At 38.1% G+C, this 23,848-nt stretch overlaps 1 protein-coding gene across 3 annotated transcripts; it reads left to right on the forward strand.

Moving 5' to 3' along the window:
• Nucleotides 1-57: 57 nt before the first annotated feature.
• On the forward strand, nucleotides 58-23,053 carry CXHXorf58 (chromosome X CXorf58 homolog). 3 transcript variants are annotated; one of them, XM_042241877.2, is made up of 8 exons: nucleotides 58-138; nucleotides 2,613-3,847; nucleotides 5,715-5,809; nucleotides 6,233-6,344; nucleotides 13,355-13,486; nucleotides 18,764-18,993; nucleotides 21,383-21,545; nucleotides 22,509-23,053. In XM_042241877.2, exons 2-8 carry the CDS (start codon nucleotides 3,773-3,775, stop codon nucleotides 22,680-22,682), a joined length of 981 nt encoding a protein of 326 aa, XP_042097811.1. In that variant the 5' UTR covers nucleotides 58-138; nucleotides 2,613-3,772; the 3' UTR covers nucleotides 22,683-23,053. The 3 variants fall into 3 exon arrangements, with proteins under 3 accessions (XP_042097811.1, XP_027818993.1, XP_042097812.1); XM_027963192.2 differs by lacking the exons at nucleotides 18,764-18,993; nucleotides 21,383-21,545 and having other exon boundaries at nucleotides 2,613-2,748; nucleotides 3,751-3,847; XM_042241878.1 differs by lacking the exons at nucleotides 58-138; nucleotides 6,233-6,344 and having other exon boundaries at nucleotides 3,831-3,847.
• Nucleotides 23,054-23,848: the final 795 nt, after the last annotated feature.

Consider the following 23,848-nt stretch of genomic DNA (forward strand, 5'->3'; position numbering starts at 1 on the left):
TGGACGCCCGACGGCGTAGGCTGAGAACCCTGTGTGCGGAGGCCGCCAGGTGGGGGCGCTCGTCAGGCCTCGGGCGGCATCGAAAGCCTCGCAGACGCAAACCGCCGACCTCTGGGGCCTGGATTTACCTCACAAAAGGTTTTTACTTGTGTGGTGTTTTTTTTTTTTTTTTTTCTACTCTGGGCGGGACAGTTTTAAGATTTTAAATTTAAACTGATTTGCCACATCCTTTCATCTCGAAAGACCCTGAAAATTTTTTTTCTTCTTTAAAATACTTAAGCTTCTGTCTCTTACTGGGAATCAACTATTGTTCCCTTAATACTAATAGAAATAAGTAATAATGGTAATAATTATCTTATTGACAAGAATAGGAACAAGCAACAGCGTTTACTCTATGCCCGGCTCTTACCTAAACTCCATACATATATTGTCTTCTCTTTCTAACAACCCAAGTAGGTGGACACGGTTATTATTCCGCATCTAGTAGATGAAGAAACTGAAGCACAGAGAATAGGTGCAAGGCCACAGAGAAGGAAAGTGGGAAGTCAGGATCCAAATCTACCTAGTCGAGCTTTAAAGCCTGTGGTCTCACCTCAACAACTGTGACGGTGGCTCATAATGGGGTTGTGTTTCCTATAATATTTCGTTCAGTATTTCACATCTAACCCCATAGCAAGTGTAAGCCCATCCAGGCATGCATCTAGAAGATTTGGGGGATTTGTGTGGTGCTGTGTCCCTGCCTTCCAGCCAAAGACCACTAGGAACACATCTGTAGTTGAACAAGTTGGGTTTGTTTCTTGCAGCTGCTAGGAAAACGCACACCTTGGGAAACAGTGGGGCATCTCAGTGAGAGAGTGTTAGAAAGATTTATTCTAGGGTTTGGGCTTTGGTTGGGTGATTTGGGGGCGGGTTCAAGAAAGCAGGGCTTTGCTCTGGGTTGGGTGGTAGTAGGAAGCCAGGGTTAACACCTAAGCCCAGCTGTGAATGCCAGGCCAGCTCCTGGATGTTAAGGACTGCTTTTCTCTTTCTCAAGAGTTCAGTGTATTCCAAGCTATCCCCATCCCCATTTCTAAGGAGAAATATTGAGACTCTGAAGGCTCTGCCTCAGTAGTGGAATGTCATATGTATAAAAAAAATGTGACTTATAAGTGATCAGTTAGGGCAGGAAGTCTTAATTCAAGGAGTATGTGAACTTGGGAAAAAATTGCAACTTTATTTTCCCAAACCTCTGCCTGAACTTTAGCATTTCTTTCAATTATATGTAGGTAACAAACCACAGTAGTATCAGCAGTACCTGTGACTTTGTCATCAATAGAAAACACAGTATTTTCATATCATGTTACAGTAACAGCAAATTTCTTGAAATATTGTTTCTACTTATTACCACTTCACAAGTACAGAGCTCTCATATTGTTTAATGCATAAAGAAGACCCATTTCTAGAATTTTGTCTTTGAAAATATTTTGACAATAATTTCAAGATAATCGGAGTCTTTCATAATCCCATATATTTTATATTATGTATTTTAAGAAACATAGTTCTTAAAAGGAGTTTGTCCATAGGGATCCATGGCACCAAAAGAAAAGATTAAGAGACCCTGGTTTAGTACAAGACACTCAGCAGTGACTAAGAATTTGGGAGCTGCATCCAAATTGGAGTAATGTGTAAGGGATAGAAAATCAGAGGTAGAATCAGATCACTTATTACACATCCTCTCACTTTACCAGAGAGGGAACTGAGTTACTGAGAGGTTAAGGGACTTGCCCAAAGTCTCACAGCTATTCCATGATAAAACCAGGATGAAAAGTTTTTAGAAAGCATATAAAAACCTTCCACTCTGATGTGCTTTGGGGATTCCATGGATAGCAAGATGCCTCCTGCTTTCAACCAACATGTTGGAATGACAGCCAAGAAATCAAATTATGGTGCATATGAGAAGTACTGTGAAAGAAAAACATATACAGTATTATGGAACCTTAAAGACAGTAGTGAGTAGTTCTGTAAAAAGGAGACGATGGAAAACTTCAGAGAAGAGCCATCATTTAGATTCGATCTTGAAGGGTGAATTGATGTTTGCTGACGGTAGGAAAGTTGTTTCAGGTAGAGGAAATCGCATGATCATCAGCACAAAGTTGTAAAACACTGACTTTGGCAAGAAATTCTTATTCTCGTAGAGTATAGAGAGGAATGCTAGTGGAAAGTTGGTATTTTGAGATTAGAGAGAGAATGGAGCTTAATTGTGAAAAGACTTGCACACGATTCTAAGGAGTCTGCACTTTTTTGGAGGAAATGAGGTGTCCCTGAAAGATTTTAAGTTGAAGAGTGATAAGGTTGGATTATTACTCTGAGAAGTTAACTCCAGCTGCAGTGTGGAGGATGAAGAGACTGGAGACCAGGAGACCAATTAAAAGGCTATGAGTAGATCCACTGTCCTTCCTATATACCTCATAATTCTTGTAGCACACAAAGGAGGTAAGTAACATTGAGATCTATGAAACCTTCCTTTTTCAGGGGCTTTGGAATTAGTCTAACAATTATATGGAACTTGAGTCTCATCTAAACAGTGTAATAACATGGATTATGACCTCAAATTTTAATTTATATACTTTCAGGGTATTTCATTGTGAAGAAAATGAGTCATTCCCTGAAGATACCAGTTACTGGTGTCCCAAAATCAGATAATCCACACTTGGGAAAAGGTCACAAAGTACATTTCTCGAATACTGTAAAGACAAAGGAAAAACAACAGTAAGTAGCCATCTTTTGCCTTGTATTATCTTCTACAACTGGACAGTTTCCATATGGTGTTTACCCAGCTAACATCTAACACTTCTTGTTTTGTAAATTCGAGGGGTTTTTTGTGTGTTTTAAAACTACTTTTGAATTGAATAATAATTATTATAATTACAGTATTTCATAATTTACAAACCATGTTAACACACATCTCTTTGATCTTAACACAACCTTGTGATGCAGTCTTGTTACCACATTTTGTAAGTGAGGAAGTAACAACTGGAATAAGGTAAGCAATTTGCAGAAAGTTAATAGATGGCATCAGCTACTATTCAAGGGTTTGTTTCCATACTTCAGGACTTTTCTGCTCTACATCTTGTAGTCTGCACTTTGCTAGCCAGCAGCGACACTATACAGGAGTACCTCTCTTTGCATGTAACCCTGTGAGGGGTAATGATAGTGTTGTAGGGGGCAATTCTTGGAGAGTGAGGTTCCTACAATCTGCCAGTGCTGGGACATGATCAAAGTAGAATGATGCTCTGACCTCCTGACTGGGATGAGACTGGCTCAAACAAAGATCAGAGAAGGGAATTTCTTTTTCTGGGGCATGGTCATCTGCTCCCAGAAGAATATTGGGCCTCCTGTAACTTCACATATTCTATATTCTATTTTCTTAGCATTTGAACTAGTTGGACAATGTTTTTAAGAACTAGCTCTAATGGAATCATTTTAGGTCATGGATGTTTTTAGAAAGCACATTTTTTTGATGATAAAGTTTTACCAGGATTTTTTTTTTTAATCTCAAGGGAAATATTCTCAAGTATTTCATATCCTCATTCTGACTAGACTCTACAGATGACCGGTTCTAATTACCACATCCAAATGTTCCTCATTAAGTCAGACTTAGGGTGGGGGATGAGGAGGTCCAAGAGGAGGAAGCATAAATTCAGAGTTCCCCAAGATTTTAGGAAAATGAAAACTACTTCACAAATCTTAAGCTCTTTTGTTTCCTCTCAGAAATAAAGATGTTTCGGCTCACATGATACAGAAAGCTTGGTTATCTCATCTCGACAAAACTGTGTTTCAACTCCTTAAGCATACAATTTGTGCAGCGGTATGTATTGCTTTTTGTTTGCTCTGACAGATATAATTACTTATCAAGGTAAAAGGTGTGTTAAATAAAATAGAATATATAGCCTTTTAAAATCTCTTCTCTTTGAATCTAATCATATTGCAGGGGATTATGGGATTTCTTCTTTGGTTAACCCTGAATGGATATTTTTGGATTTACTTTTTTAAATTAATTATTTTAATTGGAGGATAATTACTTTATAATATTGTGATGGTTTTTGCCATACATCAACATGAACCAGCCACGGGTATACATGGATTTACTTTAAACCTGAGTAACTATTGTTTCTTTTCTGAAACCAATGTGATTTTTTAAAATTTCATTCCTTATTTAAAGATGTCAGACAGTGATCTTACAATGCTAAAAATCTCTGAATTAAAAGTGCCTTTACTGTCCACCCAGCAGTTTTACTTCTAGGAATCCATTCTACAATATATATATATAATTTCATTGCAGTATTGTTATAACAGCAAAGAAAATAATGTCCATCGATAGGATACCGGTTAAATAAATGTTGATACTTTCATACTGTTAAGCCTTGCAGCCTTGCATATGATTCTGCAATAGAAGGTAACTAAAATATCTCATTAGTAAACAAGGCAAGTGCAGCACATTATGAATAATATAGTCCTATTTGAATAAAAACAAACCAACAAACAAAAAGATGCACATCCCCCCACTCCCCAAAGAAACAACTCTGGCAACCCTGGCAGAGTATTAAGCCTTCTTTCATATAGTACTTAATATTCTCCTAATAAAATCACCTGTGATTACAGTAGTCTATAATTAGTAATAGTCACATTAAGGGAATTTTAGCAGTTCTGAAAAAAAGATAAACGCTGAGAAATGTGTACACGTTCTCACAATCTGACCTACAGACCCATTTCTGATGTCAGCAAAAGCAGAATACCTCAGAGAAAACCCACTCAGGTAAACCTGTGACACTTCAGGTCCATTGTCTATTGTCTTCACATGTGGAACATGTATTGAATTATTGTAATGCTGGTTTGTCATAATTTTAGATTCTTTTAGTAACAGAAAAAAAGAAAGAAAGTCTTTTTTAACCTGTTAACCTAACACTTCAAGTTACTGCAATACCTTACATTAATAATGCTTTGTCATTTGAAAAGCCCTGTAGTATACATTTTTATGTGATTGTCATAGGCATAAAGGTTGGGCAGGATCATAGAGGGGAGGAAATGGGGGCTTTAGAATTAAACAGATCTAAGTTTGAGTCCTGGTTTCTCTGCTTACTACTTTTATGCCTTTGAATGGGTTACAGACACTCCCAGAGCCTCAGCATGCTCATCTGTAAAATGGGAATGATGATATTGAAATATTTATGTGTATAAGGTACCTAATGTAGTGTGGTATATAAAAGGTGCTTAAAATCTAGTACCATTTCTATTATTGTCCTCATTTTACAGTGATTCACTCAACATCAAATACTTATTTAGTACCTGCTGTGTTCCAGGCACTGTACTAGATACTAGGAATACAACGGTAAAAAAGAAACACATGGCCCCTGCCTTCACGAAGCTTACAATCTAGTAGAAAACACAGACACATTTATAGTTAGTTACAGCACATTGTGAAAAGTGCTGTCTTAGGGAAAGAACAGTGCCTGGGAACTCAAGGAGGGATACATACACAAACTTGGAGGCCAAAGGGATAAAGTAGTGACTCAAGGTGACACAGATGATAAGTGAGGGAGCCAAGACTAGAACTCAGATCTTTAGAATACCAAGTCTGGTGTACTTTCACTTTACCATGCCTCCTGTGTTGTTTCCAGTAAATTGTGCCTGGGCAGGGTATTGTGTTCCATTGACAGCACCATCATCTATTTCAGGAACATCACGTGACACATGAAATTTTGAAGAAAGTGAGCCCCTTAGAGGCTGAGCTTGTTAAAGATCCTTGCATGAAGTGTAAAGTTAGATTCAGGTAATGTTTTTATGCAGATTCATTTCAAGAAGTACTTAGTATGAAGAAACCTTAGAAATTTGTTTTCTTAAGTCCTCATAACTTCTCATGTTATAATTACAAATTAAGTGTCTTGTTCTTATTTACATTTATTATGTGAAGAAGCCAAGGCATGACTCTCTCAGGCCAAAAGTTGCCTTGAGAGTAGCTCTCATCTCTATGATGTGTTCAGTCTGACACACGTGTGAGAATAGTTGTGAGCACACATGCCAAAGTGGGGCTCTTTCATCCTTTGTGATCCGTTTCATTGCTAGTTCTTTTCATGCTCTGGTATAGCCTTTAACCTGCATGTAAGAAACTATGTGAATCATCCTAAGTACAAGCGGGAGAAGTAACTGAGTCCCAAGTCTGATACCAAATGACTAATTTTGGTCTTTATTTCAGATTTAGTGGCGAAATATTTCCACCTTTCATCGTATTTAAAATTTTTCTTCACACTGAAGGCCATGGTTATAAGTATTTCAGCGGAAAAAAATTTTTAAAGCCATCAAGTGAGGTGATGTTTCATGATGTAGAGTTTGTGTTAATTTAGCTTTTTAAAATCTCTGTGTTATCTGAATTGCATTCAAAGTATACAGACTACATTATTTCACCATTAAACAGCCCAGCAGGCGGGTAGTATTTTTTAAGCATCATGTTTCAAAGTGTCTTTGCTTATTAGCTAAAAAAAGATATTTGGAATGAAGTACTTGTATAAGGACCTAGAAAATACCCATCAGTTTTCTTTGTACGAAAAGTTTGGTTTGTTAATAATGAATTACAGTGAATTATTGGTCAGGAGTTTTATTATTAATTATATTAATAGTGTTTATTATGTTTGTTATGATAATTATGTTGTTAAACATTTTTATTTTTAATTATGTAGAACATTTGATACAATTTTGTTTTAATGGCATTTTATCATTATCTCTTTGACTCTGATAGCCTGTTTAGAAAAAGTGTGCTAGAGTATTGAAAAGGAACTTTTAAAATATTTATCCTTTTTTACATGAGTTCTTATACTTCTTACTTTCATGAATATTCATCACAATTGTGTCTACGCATAGGACTCACCTGATCTTGTTAAAATACAGTTTCTGATTCAGTCAATCTGGGATGAAGCCTGAGATTCTGAATTTCTACCCAGTTCCCAGGTGCTGCAACTGCTGCTGGTCCATGGACCACATTTTTTAAAAAATATTGATTTCTTTGGCTGCACTGGGTCTTAGTTACAGCACTCGGGATCTCGTTGCACCACTGACTCTCCAGCTGTGGCAGGCACTCAGGCTTAGTTGCTCCAAGGCATGTGGGATTTTAGTTCTACCCAGGATCAAACCTGTGTCCCCAGCATTGCAAGGCGGATTCTTAACCACTGGACCACCAGGGAAGTTGCTAGACCATATTTTTAATAGCAAGGATCTACAACAAAAGTTTTATTCCTTTGACCCTTATACATGACTATAATTGATTTTTTTTAAAAAAAGGGTACATTCTCATATTTAGCCTTTTATAAACCATATATCAAAGGTTATTTTTTTGTAGACTTCTAAAATATTTTACATGAAAGGTATGACCCACCTGAAATTATCAGTACTGGCATGTATTCAGAATAAAAGACCACATACCCTGGCAGTTTCTGACCAGATCCAGCATGTGCAACATTTATTCTCTGCAGAATATTAGAAAAGGAAAAGAGACTGCTTTTCTATGTCTTCTCAGGCAATATCAGAGAAAATTTAGCTTGGCTTCAGAAATGTAGCATAAGGACTAGTGGTTTCATGTGGAATATGGTGTTTCAGCACCATTAATATTTGTTCATTTATATATCAATAGAATGACTTCAATTGCAAAAGTATATATTTATTCTCCATTCCAGAGATAAATTCATATCACATATATCTACAGAATAAGCTTATAGTTGTCCCTATAAAATGTCATCAGTTGTTGCTTTTCTGAGGTTATATAATGGGGCTTTTTTAGGAACTTACGTTTTCCCAAGACAGTTCCTAGCAGACCCTGCTATGCCCAGGCTGCTGCAAATGAGAAGCTCAGAGTCCATGACTGGAAAGCACTGTGCATATATTACAAGGCATTAAAAATGCTGTTCAGTTCAGTCGCTCAGTCGTGTCTGACTCTTTGCGACCCCATGAATCCCAGCACGCCAGGCCTCCCTGTCCATCACCAACTCCCGGAGTTCACTCAGACTCACGTCCATAGAGTCAGTGATGCCATCCAGCCATCTCATCCTCGGTCGTCCCCTTCTCCTCCTGCCCCCAATCCCTCCCAGCATCAGAGTCTTTTCCAATGAGTCAACTCTTTGCATGAGGTGGCCAAAGTCCTGGAGTTTCAGCTTTAGCATCATTCCTTCCAAAGAACACCCAGAGCTGATCTCCTTCAGAATGGACTGGTTGGATCTCCTTGCAGTCCAAGGGACTCTCAGGAGTCTTCTCCAACACCACGGTTCAAAAGCATTGATTCTTCGGCGCTCAGCTTTCTTCACAGTCCAACTCTCATATCCATACATGACTACTGGAGAAACCATAGCCTTGACTAGACGGACCTTAGTCGGCAAAGTAATGTCTCTGCTTTTCAATATACTATCTAGGTTGGTCATAACTTTTCTTCCAAGGAGTAAGCGTTTTTTAATTTCATGGCTGCAGTCACCATCTGCAGTGATTTTGGAGCCCAAAAAAATAGTCTGACACTGTTTCCACTGTTTCCCCATCTATTTCCCATGAAGTGATGGGACCGGATGCCATGATCTTAGTTTTCTGAATATTGAGCTTTAAGCCAACTTTTTCACTCTCCACTTAAAAATGCTGTACAGTAACTTAAATTTATCTTAATTACAAAGTAACTGTTGAAAAAAAGGAAATAGCACAGAGATTTCTTTAAAAAGGAAAATATTCCTTTCTTCTTTGTGCTGCAGCTTTCATTCACCTGAGGTGATCACTGTTAATTGTTGTATGTCCTTCATTTTTTCCATAAAAATATAAATATATTGCTAAAAATTTTGTTATTTTTTAAATGAGATTATACCATTCAGCTTTTTTCACTTAATATTATAAAGGCTTGTAAATGGTCAGAACATACCTAACTTGAACAGTTTAGGGTTTCTTTTACCCTTTAGTTCAGCTTCAGAAGAAACTCTGGCACTATTTGGATTCATAGTTAGTAGAAAACCTGTAGAAATGGAAATTTCAGTGACTCTAAGGTCACTGAATTATTTTGCTCTTTGAATGTATAATAGACACTATGTCTTGAGCAAACTGCTGCAACTTTATTATTTCTTAATGTAAAAGAAGTAAGTCAGGTTTAGTCCATTCAGATGTTTAATCTAAGTTCATTTATGAAGGAGGGGAGTTTCACCAATTCTTTTTTGTTGTTCCATCTTTCCCCTCGTTCTTATATCCATTTCTAGTTTCATTTCCTTATGATTTTCCAACAGCCTTTCTCATGTATTTACAAACACACTGTCACACGCAAAAGCAACAACGAGTGAAAGGATATAGAATAGCCTAAACTACTTTAGACAAGAAAAACAAAATTAGACAATTTACCCTGCCTGATTTCAAGACTTAAAACACTACAGTAATCCTGACGCTATAATGATGGCAAAAAGACAGACATGTAGATCAATGAAACAGAAAAGATAATTCAAAAATAGACCTACACATATATAATCAGTTGATTTTTATCAAAGGTTTGAAGGCAGTTTAAATGGTGCCAGAACAATTGAATAGTCATGGGTATAAAAAAGGTCTAATTTCATTTACCTACTTCAAAGATCTATTTTCAGAGCAATGCCTATCTACACAGGGTTGTCATATAGTAGTCCACCAACTAGAATATTCTAAAGCCTTGCTACTCAAAATGTGGTCTGCAAACAAAGGAAACTATATAAAAACCAAAAACAGTTTTTAAAACTAAATATAAAATAAAGTGTGATCTGCAGACCTGCAGCAATGGCATTCCCCGGAGCTTATTAGAAATGCAGGCTCTCAGGCCCCACCTCACACCCACTGAATCAACAGGTGCATTTTAACAGGACCCCCCGGTGACTCTAGGCACAATATAGTTTGACAAGCACTGTCATAAAGGTGCCCTCCCCCATGACCTAGACACCTCTGGGTAGTTGACAATTCCTTAACATCCAGCAGTTGTTAAATTGAAAATCCCTGTTCTTTTTGAGGATTGAATTTTTATGTAAAAGGGAAAAACATCGTTAATAATAGCTGCCCTTATTGAGCACCATCAAGTATGATGTTAAACATTTTAAGCACATTATCATTTAATTCTCATAAATTCTAGAATGTAGATTCTGTTACTGTCTTCGTGTTTTAAAATATTAAGTAACTTGCCTAAGTTCTCACAACTACAAAGTGAAGGAACTGACATCAAGACCAAGTGAGCCTGACTCCAGAACCGTGTTCTTAACCACTTCTGAGTCAGGAACATGAACGTGAACGTGAATGTGAAGTCGCTCAGTCGTGTCTGACTCTTTGCGACCCCATGGACTGTAGCCTACCAGGCTCCTCTGTCCATGGGATTTTCCAGGCAATAGTACTGGAGTGGATTGCCATTTCCTTCTCCAGGAACCCTACTAAATAAGTTTCTTATATGGCCCCCTGATAACTCTGATGAGGTACGTGTCATTCCCATTTTTCCTGTGTGGAAGCCGGAACTTGGAGAGGCTTGTCAGAGCCAGAACTGAGACTTGAACACTTCATATTTCCACCATACTGTGCACATTTTAGGGTTGAAACAACGTTCCACTGTACTGTGCACACTTCAGGGTTGAACAACATTCCACTGTACTGTGCACACTTCAGGGTTGAACAACGTTCCACCATACTGTGAACGCTTCAGGGTTGAACAATGTTCCACCGTACTGTGCACACTTCAGGGTTGAAACAATGTTCCACTGTACTGTGCACACTTCAGGGTTGAAACAATGTTCCACCATACTGTGCACACTTCAGGGTTGAAACAATCTTAGTAGTGATGGTGGTTTTATTAATTCTGAGCTTATATATAATTGAACTTTTCTAAACCAAGATACCCTGTTCCTGAGCATTTATTACTACCTTCATGAGTGAGAATTTCCAGCCAAGGAGGAAAGTGACTTGAGATATGAGAGTAACTTAACAAGCCCAACTGTAAATCTTGGCCAGCAAGTAGCCACAAGGCTGTGGGGTCTTCTGGGCCACAGCTATGCTAGCTACTAGGAGAGGTATCAAATTTAGAGATGCCCCCCTCTGACCTGGGCTTCCCTGGTGGCTCAGTGGTAAAGAATCTGCCTGCCAATGCAAGAGGCTCAAGTTCAATCCCTGGGTCGGGAAGATCCCCTGGAGAAGGAAATGGCAACCCACTGTAGTAGTCTTGCCTGGGAAATCCCTTGGACAAAGAAGCCTGGGCAGGCTACAGTCCATGGGGTTGCAAAGAGTCAACTTAGGGACTAAAAAACAACAAAAACAACAGCCCTCTGACCCTTTGAGTCACCCACTAAGAATGGAACCTGCCTCTAGAATTCTAGTCTTGATTGGCTGCTCTCGTGGAATCCTTGCCTAATTTTACCCTTTCTTTTCTCCTTTCTTCCTTTTCTCTTCATTCCCATCCCTTCCTACCCAGAAGGACTTTGTGAACCTTGCCATAGATAGCCAGTGTCTGAGAAAGAACATCTTGGCCACTGGAGGGCAAACTTTTTTCAAACCCCTGACACAGCTGGGCAACAAGCCTGCCCTGTGCTGCCAGGTGCTGGTTTTTTGGCTGAGAGACTGGAATGGGCTTGACACACCTGAGCCACACAGCTGAGCTGCCGTATGAATAAGGAAACTGGGGCTTGGAGAGATTGGTGGTGGTGGCTGAGTGGAGTAGAGTAGGGAGGAACTGACAAAAAAATTTTTTTTCTCTCTTTTTAAATTATGTGTTTACGTATTTGGCTGCACTGGGTCTTAGTTGCGACATGTGGGATCTAGTTCCCTGATCAGGGATCGAACCTGAGCCCCCTGCCTTGGGAGCACAGAATCTTAGCCAGAGAAGTCCCAGAAATACCTTTTCTAAGTAACCTGAACTAAAGTAAAATACATTTATATCTACTAAAGAAATTCTCAAGGCAGAAACAGGTTTTCAGACCTGTTCAGTGTACAACTGTTGCCTTTACCTTTAGTGTTATTGTGGGAATGAGAATTAGAACCCCATTATGCAAGAAAGCATAATGGAGATACGTGCCACTATACTGCCTTTCCTTTAGATGCATAGTGTTTAAGGAAACTAATGAAAGGGAAAATGAAAATGATCTGCCTAAAGGAAGGTTCCATCACATTTTTAGTAAACTGTTTCTATGCCTTTGATTTAGTGCATTTGGAATCAAACTACAACCATTTGAATATTTTCTTTCATTTTCCCCATGTGTCTGTGTTCTGTGCTTTGCAATTTAAATAAAGAAATACATAGGAAATATTCTGGATAACAAAAGTGAGAATGGAAATAAGAAATACATTAAGGCTTCCTGTTATTTTGTGTAAGTAAAAAGAACAGAGATTCTGAGTTTCAATCCTGTCTCTATTCTATAGCCTAATATCAGCATGAAAACAGAGTTCCCACACTTTCACAGTATCACATTCTAAGATACAAAGGAAAAAAGAAACTGATCTGGAATCTAACGATGCTTGAATTTTCATCTATGCCACTCTCCCTTCACATAAGCATAATCTCTGTGGCCAGAAGCATGGATATGTAATATAAATATGTATTAGAAGAGTCAGCACATACTTATGGCGGAGTAGGGAGGAGGGTGGAGAGTGCTGAAGTCTCTATTCACAGTCTATGTATAGCTCTTAGCACAAGGACAGGTATACATGAAAAGGTATGAAGCAAATATGGCTAGACAGGATTTGAGCCTCCATGTTTTCTGTGATTCTTCTGTCTCTGCACTCTCAGGTCTTGTCAACAAAATGTTGACATTTGGGAGAGGAAAAAACCCTTTGTTTGCTGCTCTTTTGCTACCGAGAAGAGCCTGAAGGAAAGGGAGGTCTGAGCACTCTGAAGCATACATGTTTCCATTTGGGGGCGACGTATTAACTACCACATAAAAGAGAGCTGGCCCGGGTACCTTTCATTGCGGTTCCTAGGGCAACCTGTTTAATAACCAGATAGGCTTTCTCTGCATTGACAGCATGAATGACGTTAGAGGTTTGTTTTGCTTTTTAAAGGAAAATAATGTTTTTTTAAGGGGGAAAAACAGATTAAAAAAAAAAAAAAAGACTGGTCCTCTGGGGATTGTAGACTCTGCTACTCCTCTCGCTGCATTTGAAAACTATGTAGATATGGTTATGGAAACAGATTTTAAGTGGTTTAAAAATCTACATAATCTTTTCTTTGTAAATACAGTCTTTTTATTGAACAGCAAGTTACTAGAAGAAAGGAACAATATTTGATGAATTTGTCTCAAAAATATGTAAAATGTGTGCTGATAGTTACTCCTATTATATTAGTATTTTAAAAGTAAATCTTTTCTCTTTATAGGCTGAGGCTGATGCTTACAAAATAATGGGGAGAAAGAAATTTTATCATCAAATTAAGGAAGATGAACGTCTTTTCCAGAAGTTCAAAATAACTGATGACACAGATATTGTCACCCTGAAAGATTACATGCAAGTAAGAAATTTAGATTTGGATATTTAAAACAAACAACAGCAAAATAAGCCTTGTGACCCTTTCTTTCAGGAAGTAAGAATTATACATTAGTTTATTGTGGTAAAATAGACACAATATAAAATGTGCTATTTTATTTTTTTCAGATTTGTTATTATTTTATTTTTATACAAGAAAGGATAATAACAAAAAGGAAATAGTTGCATAATCTCACCAGGCAGGTAGCCCAATAGATATTTTTCTAAAAATAGCAATGTCATGTATAGAAGTTACAGCTTCACTTACCACCCTAGACTTTTCTCCAAATGCAAAATGTGCTATTTTAAAGTGTACTATTCAATGGCATTAAGTACAATCATCAGTTCAGTTCAGTTCAGTCACTCAGTCGTGTCCGACTCTTTGCGACCCCATGAACTGCAGCATGCCAGGCCTCCCTGTCCCTCACCAACTCCCGGAGTTCACTCAGACTCACATCCATCGAGTCGGTGATGCCATCCAGCCATCTCATCCTCTGTCATCCCCTTCTCCTCCTGCCCCCAATCCCTCCCAGCATCAGAGTCTTTTCCAGTGAGTCAACTCTTCTCATGAGGTGGCCAAAGTACTGGAGTTTCAGCTTTAGCATCATTCCTTCCAAAAGAACACCCAGGGCTGATCTCCTTCAGAATGGACTGGTTGGATCTCCTTGCAGTCCAAGGGACTCTCAAGAGTCTTCTCCAACACCACAGTTCAAAAGCATCGATTCTTCAGCACTCAGCTTTCTTCACAGTCCAACTCTCACATCCATACATGACTACTGGAAAAACCATAGCCTTGACTCAATGGACCTTTGTTGGCAAAGTAATGTCTCTGCTTTTCAATATGCTATCTAGGTTGGTCATAACTTTCCTTCCAAGGAGTAAGCGTCTTTTAATTTCATGGCTGCAGTCACCATCTGCAGTGATTTTGGAGCCCCAAAAATAAAGTCTGACACTGTTTCCACTGTTTCCCATCTATTTCCCATGAAGTGATGGAACCAGATGCCATGATCTTAGTTTTCTGAATATTGAGCTTTAAGCCAACTTTTTCACTCTCCTCTTTTACTTTCATCAAGAGGCTTTTTAGTTCCTCTTCACTTTCTGCCATAAGAGTGGTGTCATCTGCATATCTGAGGTTATTGATATTTCTTCCAGCAATCTTGATTCCAGCAAACATGACTGCCATCTAGTTTAAGAACTTTTTGTCACCCCAAAGGAAACCTGACATGCATTAAGTGGATTCCCCCATTCCCCCTTCACTCCAGCCCCTACTGACCACTAATCTGCATTCCATCTCTCTGAATTTGCCTGTTCTGAATGTTTCATATTAATGGAATCATATAATATGTGGCTTATTGTGTCTGGGGAGTAATAGCTGAGGAATATGGGGTTTCTTTTGGGAGTGATGGAAATATTTTGGAATTAGGAGTGATATATATCATAAATTTACTACACACTCTGAATTTTATACTTTAAAATGGTAAATTTTATGTGAATTTTTATCTCAACACAAAAAATTGAAAAATAAAAAATAAATTCATGGTGCTAAAAAGAGTACATGATAGAGATTTGACCTAGTAAGGAAGGGATCTATTATTGTTTGGGTGCTTTCTGCTACAAGTAACAGAATATCTGCAACCACAAGAGGCTTAAACAATGAAGGACATTTATTTTCTCACATTAGAACGTCCCTGGACAGGAGCATCATGGAATAGCTAGTGCCACAACTCCAGGATATCAGGGTTCTTAGCCAGCTTCTCTACAGTCCTTTCAGTTTCCTTCACACAGTGACAAGATGACTAGCACATCCTCACCTATACTCAAAGGCAGGAAGAAGACTCAGCATCTTTTCCTCTTTATCTCAAGAAGAAAAATCTTTCCCAGAATCCCCCAGCAGACTTCTTCTCAGATCTTCTTAGTCAGAACTGGATCACATGCTCCCCCTAAACCAATCACTGTAAAGGGAAATGGGATCGTTTTCCCATAATTGATGTAGGACAATCACGGTTCATATTCTGAGGCCTTCCTTCCCAGAGCTTATGTCTGTTCTAAACGAAAAAATAAATAAACCAGGGCTCCATAAGCAAAGGAGTTGGGGAATGGTTGATAGGCAGGCAATCAACAATGCGTCACAGCCTCCAAGTGGTGCACCCCAGGCAAGGCTCTGTGGTAGGATGAACTGCAGGGCCTGAAAAAGAGTCTGTGGGCCTGGAGAAGGGAGGGCTCAGAAGGTGTGGAGGGCTGTCAGCCTGGAGGGCTGGCAAAAGATCATCATACAGGGCTTTTGACCATAGTAAGGTGTTTATTTTTTTTCCTTGATCCTGTATGCAGTGAGAGGCTGGTACAGTATCTTAGGAAATGAGGTGATCTAATCTAATACTTGAAGAGATCTGTCTGGCTGCAATGTAGATAAGGGATTAGAGGACAGGAAGAACTGTCTCCTTGTTTGGAGGTTCCTGCAGTATTTTAGGAGAGATGGTGGTATCTTGGTTTAGGGAAGTGAAGCTGGAGATGCAGAAGATAATTAGGGAATAAAAGCAGTGGGCCTTGGGAACAGAGAAGTGAGCTAAAAGAAGGTGTCCAACATGGCTCCTAGGTTTCTGGTTTGCATAACTGGTCTGACAGCAGTGCTGAATCAGGGAACTTAAACTAGAAATCTGAATAGTAATAATAGCAAATGCTGATGTAATACTAACTCCTATTCTCATAAGAACCCTAAGAAGTAGATACTATTATAACCCCCGTTTTGTAAGTTCTAAAGAAACAAGGGATCCCAAAATTCTAGCTACTAATAATAATAGTAATAATATATGGCCTTAACTATTCACTCAGAGTTGCTTCCGTGTGAAACATGAAATTAATGCAGTGCTTTAGAGATTCCCAGTTGTGTTTTCTTCCTTTTGGAGCCCTAACCTAGAAGATTAGAGAACTGAACCAGGGAAGAAGTAGAGCTTGGGGATGTCAACTATCTTTGTGAATGATGTGGGTCACATCCTTGCAGACTGTGACTATGCCAAGGACTGGTGTCACAGAAAGAAGTTCCCAGATAGATATTGAAAGAGATATGATGATTGCTGGAATTTATTGAGTCCTTTATGGACACAGCCTTGTTTCTAGCTCTTTAAATACATATTATCTGCTTTAACCTTCAAGTTTGTGAATTTTGTGACCCTTTAAAAGATGAGAAAAATGGAGCTTAATGAGATTTTTTAAAACTTGCCCAAGGTCATATAGTTAATAAGTACAGAGCAAATCATTGACAGGTCTGAGATGTTTACCCATTTTGCTATTCCACTCTCAGGAAATAAAATGTACAGGCAGTCCTCACTTTGCATGGTAGTACAGGGTCATAAAAATGACCATGAAAGCTGAAACCATGCAAACCAAACTTAATCATCAATGGGAAAAATCATGATTGTTCTGTGCCTTTCAAAAACCTTATAAAAACATTAAAAACTCCCTTACTCTATGTTATAATTATATAGGAAAATGAAAAAAGCAAAACATTTATTTAGTACACTGTAATTTAAAACATTAGAAACATTCAGAATTTAAAATGTTTTACTTCTTTGTAAAAAGCTTATTATTTAAAAGATACTAAAAAAAATTAAAAAAAAATAAAATATACTAAAAACCATTGAATTATATACTTTAAACCGGTGAATTATAAGAAATGTGACTCTCAAACCTGTAAAAAAGCTAGTTTATCAAGAGTAATTTAAACAGTGCTTGCTGCTTTATTCTCATATGATTTACAATAAGGAGTGAGCATCTTCTCTATGCCCTGGAAAATTGTCATACTGCTGAGTTTGCATTACCCACCAATATTTTACCCCTTGTACATTTTTTCTCCACCTGGCTTGCAGGATCTTAGTTCCCTGATGAGGGATCAAAACTGGATTCCTGGTAGTGAGAGCACTGTCTTAACTAGTGGACCACCAGGAATTCCCTATACTTTGTACTTGAAGTGTTTTGAAATATTTCAGGGCTCCTTTAATATGAAGTTTCTTTTTTGCCAACATTACTTCCTCTAAGAAAACTACCCTTTCCATCATTGCCATTTTCCCATCTATGTTGATAAGTTCACTTTCACTAAGTCCCTCTTGCAGCCTAGTTGCAGTCTCCTGAATGATGAAAGTATCAACATCTCCATGGTCACCTGTTTCTTTTAGAACTCTGTTTACATTTAATTTGAATTTCACTTCCAGCTTTACCACTTTTTGTTTCTTTGTTGGACTCTTCCCTCTTTTGATTATCTTTATTGGTAAAATGTCACATGGGTTTATCACTGGGAGACAAAGAGACAACACAATTACATACTTTGCTGTCTGTGTGTGAACTAAAAAGCAGATCCACAGTGTCCAATCACTGTCACACTTTGAAAGAAGTGACACGATTTGTCGTCTACCATCACACACACGTATTATTTCTGTAGTAATCTATGCATTGAAGAGCTAGCAACAGCGTTTGTACTTTATGCATTTAATTCAGCTATACTGTGGTAGGTGAAATTTGAACTGTGTTGTTGAAGGACTAAGCTTATTTTGCTAAATGGTGGTAATTGGAATTTGTACAAGCCTAAAGGATGCAAAGGAAGGACTGCTTGTATGTTTGTATGTGTGTGAGTTAGAGAATGCAAGAGAGAGGGGGGGGTGTGTGTATGTGAGAGAGATACCCTAAAGGCCTAACATAGTAGTTTCTCCTGCCCTATTCCTGTCTCTTAAATGAACATTTATAAGGTTGAATTGATTATATATACATTTAAAATTCCTAATTTGATATTTTAAATGTAAAAAAAGAAAAGTGGGATTTCTACAAATACTCCACATGAAAATAGTGAAATTCACCACTTAGCACCAGAGGTGAACTAATTATTTCTCAAAGGTTTGTGCTTTCAATGCAAGCATGTCATGAACAAGCATTGCCAGGTATGTAGATCATACCACTATTTTCAATTTTATCTGAGTTATATTTACCTTAAAGATGTAGTGTTTAGGCATTAAATGTTCAGTGAGCGTGGTACTGTGTGCACAATACCGTGTGACAGGGATCCTGCCTTGCCACAGCAGGGGAGCTAAACATACACAGGTAGCTAGAACACCGAGTAGTCAGTAATAAGAGCATAGAAGAGTGATCTCAATACAGTCCAGAGATGGAGTCAGGGAATGCTTTTTGGATGAAGTAGCATTTGACTGGATTCTTGGGAAATGTGCCTAAAAACTTCTGGAGTACCATAGCCAATCATGCTTGGTTGTTTTTCATATAGTATTCCAGTCATCTGGATGAGATCCCTGCATCTTCTGGTGGCAGAAATAACTGTTGGCGAAGATTAAGCCTCGAAAACATTCCCAGGACAATGATAATGTATGACATAGTTGATTATGCTGAGTCTGGAATAATCTCAAAACGTCTAAAAAAAGAAATGAAGTATCTATTACAAAGACCAAAAACAGAAGAGATGCGTCAGCACCAGCTACAGATTGTTTCTGAAGTTAGGTAAAAGTGGTACTTCACTGGAGTTACAGTACTAGGGGAATTTCTGGAAATGTTCACATTCTGCCAAATAGCTCAGGAAAGATAATAACAGAGCACGTGAGAAAAAATGGGTTGGAGCAGATTGCTCAAATTTTATGCAACTTTGTAAACACAGCACTAGCAAAAAGAACATTTGGTACCTGGGGAGATAACTTGTACCACCAGACAGACCACCAGAGCAAATATCAAAAATGTAGAGTGAAAATACTGGTGACTCTTAAATTAGAGGAAGTAGTGGGCACTGAGACAGTACAGATGGAAGTGGAGCGCTGGACCAGTGTGGTGACCTTTTAAGTAGAGATACGAAGCAGTGCAACCTGCCACAAACCAGGAACCACGCAAGGCAGAAAGTATGGTGGAGGGCAGTAAGGGTAGATTGTGTGTATTTGGGGGGCTCTATGGGGAGAGAGCACTAGGTGCCAGTGTTATTGTTATTTTCATAAATGCAACCAAAAGGGCTCTCATTGCCCATGCTGCACAGAGGAAAACATTTTCCTTTTCTGCTGAAGGTTATAATTCTAGTCTTGCTATTCTGGCTCCCTTTGCAGAGGATAAATTGCATATAAATTGCAGTGACATTATTCCCTTCTTTACCAATAACATGTGAGCCAGTTCACATTATAGAAAAACATGTCGTAGCAAAATAGACTGTATTATGATCTGAAACAATGGACAGACTATGACTATACCAATTATATTCTTTTTTTCTTTCTATTACCAAATCTCACCTAGCCCATCTTGTTTACAAATTAAGCTTTTTTCTTAAGAAAAAGAAAATAATAAGATTGAAGAGGACCTGTTGGCAGTCTCTTTTCACACAGCTATATTTGAAATGAAAAATACTGCTTTAGTACATGAAAAGACACTGGTGACCCACTGTCAGGCAAACACATTGGATTTTTTTCAAGGAGTAGAGATGAGTGGGTGTTGACCCAATAACATGATTTATCCCATTTATTTTATGATCAAGGCTGTACATTTGCCAGACAGATGGCCTAGTGTAGGGCACAGTCTGTCATCATGAAATAGATTTTCTCTAACTTATCCATATAAGCATTGAATAGGGGACTTAACCCTATTACCACCAAGGTCAAATAAATGATGTAATTTTCTCTGCCACCATATATAACTGTAGGCTCCCTGCTATTTAGACTCATGCTACTGATTATCCAAGAATGAGTCACTTAAAAAGCCAAATAAGTAATCATATTCTAAATCAACTGAAGAGGGGAAAGTACTTTCATAAAAACTCCTTTGAATGCAGTCTTAGTTTGGGATCTCCAAGAAGCAAACCCTGAGGTAAGGATTAGAGTATGAGTAGTTTATTTCGGAGGTGATCCCAGGAACCATTGATGAGAGTGGGTGTTGTGCTAAGTCATTTCAAGGGATAGAAAAGTGAAACAGGGAAGGGCCACCAGCCAAAACAGTGTGTGTTAGCGAGCAAGTTGTTACTGTGGGTAACAAGCTTAATCCTTCCTGGGAATGACCTAGCCAGTGTAGAACATGCAACTCAAGTTATCCCACTGAGGGAATATTTATACACCAACACCCATCAGTCACTGGTGAAGGGTAACTTAGAAGGGGAGGTATTAATTTTGGGACACTTTCCCTGCACATGGGCTCTTATTTCCATAAGAAAGCTCTCAGAGTAAATGAAGCCAATGCTGACAGTTGGAAGTTGGGTATATGTGCCCTATGGCCAAGGGAACTAACAGCATGGCGCCAACCATGTCTGGTTCCAACACTGATATAAACAACTTGTTTCAGCCATTATGAAATTTAATACTTGTTGGTGTTCATATATAGTATATATTTTTGAAAGAGTCCAATGGCTATTACATGGTGTTTTCCAGAAAAACTGATTTTAAATTGATACCACATTTTGTAATTTTCATTATCATCATCATAAACATCGTCCATACACCTTCATGGGCTTCCCTGGTGGCTCAGCAGTAAAGAATCTGCCTGCAATGCAGGAGACTTGGATTTGATCCCTGGGTCGGGAAGATCCCTTGGAGGGGGGCATGCCAGCCCATTCTAGTACTCTTGCCTTGGAGAATCCCATAGACAGAGGAGCCTGGCAGGCTGCTGTCCATAGGATCGTACAGAGTCGGACATGACTGAAGCGACTAAGCAGGAACATCAGCATACACCTTCATAAGTGAGAACTATGCTGTGTAACTCAAGCAAAAATGATAACTTTGGCCTAAATACTTACATGCAATATTACTCCAAGCACTGAGCTTTATGATATAGTTGCTAAAGGGTGCTTTAATAAAAGTTGGAACTTGTTTTACATGTAAATTTTATTTTGTGCAATTTTTCTGTCTATACTACAAATGTTTTCTAGGTCCCCTTTATTCTTATCAAGTCTTCAACCTTTATATCGGCCCTACCAACAGCAAAGTCAAATTAGACTTCTGGGTCGTCGATCCAAACAAGCTCTAATGAAAGTTGAAAAAATGAAAAGAGCTTATAAGATGGCTAAAGAAAAAAATGCTTCTGTGGGATCTGTAAGTTTAACTTGTACTGAATTCATTGTTTTGGACAATATTCAAACTGTAGGTAATTCTACTTCCTTAGGTAGAATTTTCCTAATCTATAAATTCACGAATGAAACATACATTTGGTATATACTTTAGGCTCAGGGCTTCCCTGGTGGCTCAGAGGTTAAAGCGTCTGCCTGCAATGCGGGAGACCAGGGTTCGATCCCTGGGTCTGGAAGATTCCCCTGGAGAAGGAAATGGCAACCCACTCCAGTATTCTTGCCTGGAGAATCCCATGGACGGAGGAGCCTGGTGGGCTACAGTCCACGGGATTACAAAAAGTCAGACAAGACTGAGAGACTTCACTTTCACTTTAGGCTCAGAGGGTAAAGGGTCTGCCTACAATGTGGGAGACCCAGGTTCAATCCCTGGGTCGGGAAGATACCCTGGAGAAGGAAATGGCAACCCACTCCAGTACTTTTGCCTGGAAAATCACATGGACTGAGAAGCCTGGTAGGCTACAGTCCATGGGTTCGCAAAGAGTTGGGCACGACTGAGTGACTTCACTTCACTTTAGATGGTATAAAGCTACATTCCTCTTGGTAACACATGTTTTAAAAATTCTTAAATAGCTATTCTGATAAATACCAGCCATTTTGGCTCCACATCAGTGTAAGCTGGCAAAAAGCCCAATTGTTTCTGTATATTGACACTGTTGATTCAGCACATCTCTAATGGTGCGTTTCTCAAAATGGAAGTCATTTCTATCTACACTTACTAAGAGCTATAGTGTGGAAAGTCAGCTTCAGTATACTACATTTCAGGAATATTTTCAATGAACATGTATTCATGTTTCCTTCATAGTTTTCTAAAAATCTGCTATAATTTTTTTTTCAGATGAGGTTAAGTATGAACAGTCAAATATGAAAACATAAAACAGTAGAAACCAACTATAAAACACTTTCCATTTTTATTTATAATTCTACCTAGGAACCAAAAATGGACATACCAGGTGCAAAGCAGAAAGAGACAGTTGTCTTCTCCACCCCATCTTTTGACATTGTGAAAGTTAAAGAACTGTCAGATGACGAATTGGAAAAAGAGGAAAAGGAATTATTTGCCTGGTGTCAAGACTTGTTTATTAATAACTCTCCATCATTTTAATGCACAGCTAATTGACAGAAAACCAACTTATTCAACAATCTGCTTGTCTTTCTATAAATGAGTATGTGCATTAAAGGAAAACAAAATATATACAAGTGCTCAGTATGCTCTCTTAAGCAAATGTGTGACAGATTTTAAAGCCCTTTCTGTATTACCATAGGTACAGGTATTTTTTTACTGACAGAATTTTAATAATAATTTCGAATAGGTGCCCTCAAACTAGCTGTATAAGATTTTCTTCAAGAAATGGTGAGAATTTTATCTCTGGAACTTTAATTCAATTTTTATTTTCCTTCATTAAAAAAAAAATATCTGAACAGGACATGCTTAGCATAAATATTAGAATTCACAGAATAAAAGGCTGCTCTTGAGTCAGCCTCCAGTGTCTTTTTTCTTATTAATAGCATGTTGTTTTTACAGAACAGCTTGTGATTGACCCATTCTGAATTATAATAAAAATAATAATGAATTTGTTGCTATAGAAGGCATGACATAGCATACATAATTATTATTGAGCATTGAAAACACCTGGGACAGAATGCTGCATGTGCTTCACTGTTGTACTTTGTTTGTAAGTATAAAGACTATTTTGAGTAATATCTATCAATTTCCTTTTGAATTGATAGATTCTCATTCCTGATATAGTACCAATTAATGAATTCTTGTGGTGGTCCAAGCTATTAGATTATATCAAACCTTCCCTAAGGCTATGAAATTAAACAAAGTGCATTATTTATTGTACTTTAAAAATATAATTTTTGATTTTGCTTAATATTTAAAATGTGAAGGTTGATTCCTGATTTAACTCAGGCAAAGCAGCCTATAAATGGATCTCACTCTCTATTAAAACATTCTCTTAAATGATAAAGAATATTGGAGTAAATGTATATAATTCCCACTAGAATATATTTAACATGTGTGTACACTTCAATATTAATATATCCTCATTCGATTTCTAAAAATAGGATGGATAATCTTGTTTTCAGAGCTTGTACTGGACACTGGTTGAGTAGAAGACATAATTTGTCCTCATGAGTCACACATATTCCCATTCATTAAGTTGGGAAGCAGTCTCTCATCTAATCAAATGCATATCAGATCCATTCCACTCACAGTATGTGCAGTAGCAAAACCAGCAACATTTCAGATAACGAGATGAAGGAAAA

The sequence above is a fragment of the Ovis aries genome, chromosome X, assembly GCF_016772045.2.
Source record: "Ovis aries strain OAR_USU_Benz2616 breed Rambouillet chromosome X, ARS-UI_Ramb_v3.0, whole genome shotgun sequence".
Classification (NCBI taxonomy): domain Eukaryota; kingdom Metazoa; phylum Chordata; class Mammalia; order Artiodactyla; family Bovidae; genus Ovis; species Ovis aries.

Excerpts from the sequence above, each read along its gene's own strand:
- CXHXorf58 (XM_042241877.2), top strand. The coding sequence starts at position 3,773 with ATGATACAGAAAGCTTGGTTATCTCATCTCGACAAAACTGTGTTTCAA. Across the intron at positions 3,848-5,714 it reads AGCATACAATTTGTGCAGCG|GAACATCACGTGACACATGA; the intron begins GTATGTATTGCT and ends CATCTATTTCAG. Across the intron at positions 18,994-21,382 it reads CAGATTGTTTCTGAAGTTAG|GTCCCCTTTATTCTTATCAA; the intron begins GTAAAAGTGGTA and ends AATGTTTTCTAG.